Source organism: Felis catus, chromosome E3, assembly GCF_018350175.1.
Source record: "Felis catus isolate Fca126 chromosome E3, F.catus_Fca126_mat1.0, whole genome shotgun sequence".
NCBI classification, from domain to species: Eukaryota; Metazoa; Chordata; class Mammalia; order Carnivora; family Felidae; genus Felis; species Felis catus.
In genome coordinates this window covers 11,153,442-11,159,441 of record NC_058383.1, presented here as the reverse complement: position 1 = coordinate 11,159,441, position 6,000 = coordinate 11,153,442, and the positions used below count along the sequence as shown (strand labels likewise).

The 6,000-nt window shown below is 59.5% G+C and overlaps 1 protein-coding gene across 6 annotated transcripts in view; it reads right to left on the bottom strand.

Annotated features, from left to right (window-relative positions):
* Positions 1-2,875: 2,875 nt before the first annotated feature.
* The window catches only part of RCC1L (RCC1 like), a 34,313-nt gene continuing 31,188 nt past the window's right edge, over positions 2,876-6,000 (bottom strand). For all 6 annotated transcript variants that reach the window (XM_045048209.1, XM_045048206.1, XM_045048208.1 and 3 more), the window contains one exon: positions 2,876-3,754. In XM_045048209.1, coding sequence (XP_044904144.1) covers positions 3,585-3,754 — 170 coding nt within the window. In that variant the 3' untranslated portion in view covers positions 2,876-3,584. The remainder of the gene's footprint in view (positions 3,755-6,000) is intronic.

Genomic DNA, 6,000 nt, shown 5'->3' with positions numbered 1-6,000 from the left:
GTGGTGGCTGACGGCTGTCTGATTTGGGGCTGACCCGGGACCACGTCTGCTGTCTTTCCCTTCTCTGCCACGGTCGGGAGCGGGGGTGGGTGGAGGACAGGCCGGGGGTGCTGGGAGGAGGGAGAACAAGGCTTCCAGCCCAACACCCAGAGTCTGAGAGAGGATACGTGCCCCAGAGCGAGAGGCGCCGAATCAGTTGCCTGGTGCTGCGTAACGAGTGGCCCCCAAACTTAGCAGCTTGGAAAATGACTGTTTGCGCCTGGCGGTTTCTGTGGGTTAGGAATCCGGGAGCAGTCTGAGCAGTTCTGGCCCAGAGCCCCTCGCGAGGCTGCAGTCGTCTGAAGTCTTGGCCGAGGGACCCGAGGATCTGCTTCCAAGGCGGTTTGTTCACACAGCCGGCAGGTTGGGCCCGGCTGCTGGCAGGAAGCCTCTTCCTCTCCGTGTGCCCCCCCCCCCCCCCCGCAGGGTTGCTCCAGTCTCCTCGCGGTAGGGTGCCTGGCCTCCCCCAGAGCAAGGGATTCGAGGGCCAAGGGAGAAGCCAGAATGGTTTTTTTCTTCCCAGGCCTCAGAATTCACACACCACCGCTGAGCGCCATGCCGTCATCATACAGCCCAGCTCGGATTGGACACAGGCCGAGGCCGCTCAGGGGTGTGAGAGCCGGCAGGTCGGGGGCTCGGGGGCCATCCTGGAGACGGGCCACTACAGCCTCCATTCCTTCCCAGACCTCTGGCAGAGGTGGGGCCGGGGGGTGGGGGGCGGGGGGGGTCATGGAGGACAGGGCTTCTTCCCCAAGCCTGGAGCCCTGCTGTGGACGTCACACCCCCGGGAAGGGAAGGGTTGCTCGGACAAGATACCCTGGAGGCAAGAGGGAGGGCACCTGCCCAGCGCCCCTCCCATGAGCCTCAGGTGTCTGGCTCCTTGCTGCCTTGGTAGGTGGGCATCGGGGCTGCCTGGGCACAGAAGAGATCCTGGAATCTCTCTCTGGCATTTTCCGTGGAAGGCAGGTGTGAGCAGGGCGGGGCTGAAGGCCTAGGTCTGCGCTTGGCCCCACCCACCGACGCCCACGCCCACCCCACCTCACCCCTGCCCCTGGAGATGGAAGGGCTTGGCGCAGGGGGGCTGGAGCACTCTTACCACCCTGAGCTCCAGAAAGTTCTGCTGCCCTGAAGGCTTTTCCCTCTGGGGTCTGCAGGCCGAGCGCCCTCTCAGGCCTTCAGATGACGCATCAGAGCCAGGACATCCACGGGGACCCAACTGCCCAGTGCTGGGAGGGTCTGGAACGAGGGGACGGAAGCAGAGAGCCTGGCACAGAAGACGGCTGTGGAGAGGGCCTGGCGTGTGGCCGACGCAATCCGACCAGCCAGGCAGACCAAGCCCAACCAAGGGCATCCCTTACAAGTGCCGCGATCACGGTGTCCAAGATGGAGGTAGTCACCGGATCCGAATCTGGGGTGGGAGGCTCAAAACCACTCGACGGACCCTGCCCAGCACCATCACCTCCTGCCCCTGACCACCACCGGGGGGACCCCCGGCATGACCGTGGCCTTCTGGGACACTCCCCCTCTGTAAACCGGCGGGTGCTTTAAGATCTGTAGTTCAGGGAGGACAGATTTCTGTCCTTCACCGCTGGGGCGACACGGTACGTGGCCCCACCATGAGTTTGGGGAAGGAAGGTGACAAAGCATTTTCAATTTGTCTCTCAAGTTTATGGGAAACCTTTGCTGTAAAGCTTAAGAACTGGTTCTCCACAGAGAAGAGGAGGTAAGCATGAGCCCGGGAGGGGTCCCGGGGCCGCTCCCCCGGATGCAACCTGGCTGGTTCCTGCAGCCTCTGGCCACACACAGCAAGGACTCCTGCTTAAAGAAGTGACCGTTCCACGTTTTTGTTTTTGTTTTTTTTTAAGACTATTTTTGCAACGCCTGGGTCAGCTGAGCGTCCAACTCTTGATCTTGGCTCAGGTCGTGATCCAGGGTCGGGCTCCATGCTGGGCTTGGAGCCTGCTCGGGATTCTTTCTCTCTCCCTCTGCCCCTCTCCCCCACTCTCTTTCCAAAATAAAAAAATATTTTATTTTTTTTTAAACGTTTATTTTTGAGAGAGACAGAGACAGAGCGTGAGTGGTGGAGGGGCAGAGAGAGAGGGAGACAGAGAATCCGAAGCAGGTTCCAGGCTCTGAGCTGTCAGCACAGAGCCTGATGTGGGCATCTCGAACTCACAAACCACAAGATCATGACCTGAGCCGAAGCTGGACGCTTAACCGACGGAGCCACCCAGGCGCCCCCATAAAGATTTTACTTTTAAGTAATCTCTATACCCAATGTGGAGCTAGAACCTACAACCCAAAGATCGAAAATCTCCCGCTCCGAACCAGCCAGGCACTCCAACCTTTCCACTTTAGACCGCAAAGCGCCCCACATCGCCAGCCCCCTTCCCCTGCTTTTTCTCCACAGCCCGCATAACCGTCTTACCGTATGTTCCATTTTGCCTGTTTACGGTGTTCCGCCTCCTAGAAGTCAGCTTCATGACACCTGCTCGCGGGGCTCTTGGCCCCAAGTGACCCAGTGTGCTACACGAGCCTGGCATACAGGGGCTGATAGGAAGTATTTGTTGAGCGAATGGACAAAAGGAAGGGGGTGCAGCCACTGAGCTCCCTGGGTTGTGGCACGATTATCAATTATTTTAGATTTCATCATTTTCTCCCAACTGAACTGTGGGAGGACACCCTGTTCAGAAAAATTGCCTTCAGGCAAGACTGTCCCCTAAAGTTATTTGTCACTGGCTTCTAGCTGTCTCTTTGTCCAAAGTCCGGCTTTTGAAAGCTAATCTCTAACTGATCAGGTAAAGTAAAAATAAAAGACTTCTTCGGTGCTCAAAAATAAAAAGGCAGAAAATAGGCTTTATTGCAAAAGAGAGTTCTGAAAGAAGTTTTAAGCAAGAGGACAGGTTATGTTACTCCTCAAATGTTTTCCACACTTTCTGAGCCTCTTCCCCGGGGCCGGCCCTCCAGCCAGGCTTCCGCGGGGCGTGTTCAGTGCCCCAAGAATCGGGCCTCGCTCTTCCTCCTGCGGGGGCTCCTCGGCTTTCCCCAGCCAGGCGGGGAGAATGGTTAGGAGGCTCCTGACGGCCGTGGGCCGTGCGTGCCGCCGGGGGCCCACCGGTACTCTCAAGGGACTGCAGCTCGTGTCCCAGCGCGAGCCGGCCACGGGGCAGCAGAGCCGGGTGACTGGCCGAAGCCACAGCCCGACTCCCTCGGTCAGGCGGGGGCTCGCGCTGGGGTCCATGCGCCAACCGTGAGCTCGGCCGTGGTCAGAGGGTCACAGAAGCCCTCCCGGGGCCCAGATCCCCCTTTACGATCAAACATGCCGTGGAGCTAAGCTTTCCTCGGACCCGCCTCTCCGGCCAGAGATGATCCCAGGAGCCGTCGTGTGTTCCCCGGAAAGAGCGGAGACGTGTGGATTACCCTCACCCTGCCAGGGCCGCGCGGCCTGGTGAACGTGGCAGGTCTCACCCGCAGCCGGAGGGACTGAATCGTGGGACTTCTTCCAATACATTCCTGCTAAGGGCACCGGGAGAGCGTGTCACCCTTCACGAAGGGCCCCGATCCCCTCTGACCCCCTGCTGAGCAGTCCAAGTGGCTCTGAGGCCGGGTCCGGGCTCAAGCCGGTCAGGAAGCAGCATCAGATGAACGACTTGGCCAGAGTCACCATGTGATCCACACCACACGCCACATCCACGGGCTCCCCGGGCATCGTCACCTGCAAAACAGGACCCAGCACACCGTGAGGGGCCGGGGCCGGCTGGGAGGCAGACGGGCTTGGAGGAGGCCCAAACTGGGCCTGACCCCTGGCTCTGCCTCTTGGTAGGTGACTTACCCTCCCGGAGCCTCAGCTCCCCACCCTGCAAATGGGAGTGCTTCTACCTAGCCGGCAGGCGTGTTAAGACCAATAAACGCGATCACCGTGGAAAGAGCCATCCTGACGTCCCACCCGGCCGGTGGCAGATGTGACTCTTCATGCCCACCCGTCGGAGAGGCTGCTAGAACATGCCTACTCCCCCAAGTATGACCCTGCCAGAGGTCAACACCTGCTCTCACGCCAGGTGCTTGCTGGCCATCCCTAGGGGTCACCACCACGGGTCACTGGGGCAGCTCAAGAAACCCCTTCTCCTGCAGCCAGGGTCCGCTTTGGGAAGGAGGCTCCCGGGCCGGCGTCTTCACCCGAGTTAGCCGCCAGGCTCAGTCCCAGGTCGGCCGTTTCCCAGATGACAGGCACCCTCGAGGGGCGTCCCCCGTGTCTCAGACGGTGCCAGAGGCCTCGCCGGCAGTCCCATCGGCACTGCCCACTTGCGCTGACACTTCACCGCATGCAGTCCAACCGGCGAGGTGACATCAGGCTGCTGTGGAGGCTCTGGCCTGTTCGCCTTCAAAAGACCTCTCACTGGGGGCGCCTGGGCGGCTCAGTCGGGTAAGCGCCCGACTCACGATTTCGGCTCAGGTTGTGATCTTGGAGTTCGTGAGCTCGAGCCCCGCGTCGGGCTCTGTGCTGACAGCCAGGAGCCTGGAGCCTGCTTGGGATTCTCTCTCTCTCTCTCTCTCTCTCTCTCTCTCTCTGCCCCTCCCGTGCTTGTACTGTGGATAAATAAACTTAGAATTTTAAAAATAAAATAAAGTGACTCTCATTGTCCTACAGGCCTTGGAAGTGACCACCCCAACCAGCTCCGGGTGGGCCCACAACTCAAGGATTGGCACGTCCCCATAGCCAAGCCCGTTCTCCAGAGGAGGGGCGCTTTTCTTCCTCCTGTGACAATATTATTATCATTATTTTCAAGAGGTGAGCCACTCTCATGGCTCCCCCATAGAATGACATTCGGTGAAAAAGAACGAAAAGGCATTAGATACCTTTTTTTCCCCCGATTTTATTTTTAAGTAATCGCTACGCCCAGTGTGGGGCTTGAACTCACAACCCTAAACTCAAGAGCCGCACGCTCTTCCTACTGAGCCAGCCAGGCACCCTGGTATTAAATACCTTTTGGGAGTTTATCAAATGTTCATTTATTTTGAGAGGGAGGGAGAGAGAGACAGAGAGAGAGAGCATGTGCACGTGGGGGAGGGGCAGAGAGAGAGGGAGAGAGAGGATCCCAAGCAGGCTCCACACTGTCAGCAAAGAGCCTGACGTGGGACTCGAACTCACAAACCGCGAGATCACGACCTGAGCCGAAATCAAGAGTCGGATGCTTCACCGACTGAGCCCCCCAGGCGCCCCCTAAATATGTCTCAGTCCCACCCTGTCAGCATCTGCCCCTTTATTCCCCCCTTCCCTCAGAACTGGATTTTTAACTGCTTCCATGGCCTTCCAGACAGGATGCTGCTGCCTCCGACCCGATCCAAAGGCTGCCGCCCTCCCTCGGTGGCAAGCGCTCCGCCAGGCAGCGTGACAGCTGGAAAAGGGGTCCGTAGCAGCCTGTGGAGTTTACTGAGCATAAGGGGGGGAAAGGGCTCCCCCAGATGGCCTGGCCTAAAAGCCCAGAGGCAGCGGAGCCTGCTGCCTTCCGTGTGGGGTGGCAAGCCCATTAGGGGCTCCTGGCCGGCAGGCAAATGGATGCGAGTGACTGAGTCCTGCTACCTGCCCCTCCCTCCCCAAACAAACGTCTTCGGCGACACCCATCACAGAAATCACTGAGCACACCGAGCAGCGCCCCCGGCTCATCGCAAAGGCACGGGTGCAGAAAGCGGGCCAGGCTGGCCACAGAGGCAGAAGAAAACAGGTTGCCTCTGGGGTGACTGGGCCCAGGCGAACTCCTGGCAACCTCCCTGGGCCATTAGAGCGCATTTTGTTGACCTTTCCCGGGGCGGGTGCCGCCCTCGGCACTAATGTGTCCCCAGGCTGCGGCACGCAAGCACCTGTGTTCTTGCTCCCCGAGCGCTCTGGCCATTAGGGCCCCCGAGCAGAGTAAACCACCTGGCCCTGGTCTACCGGCTCGGAGGCTGGTCGGGGCTAGGGCT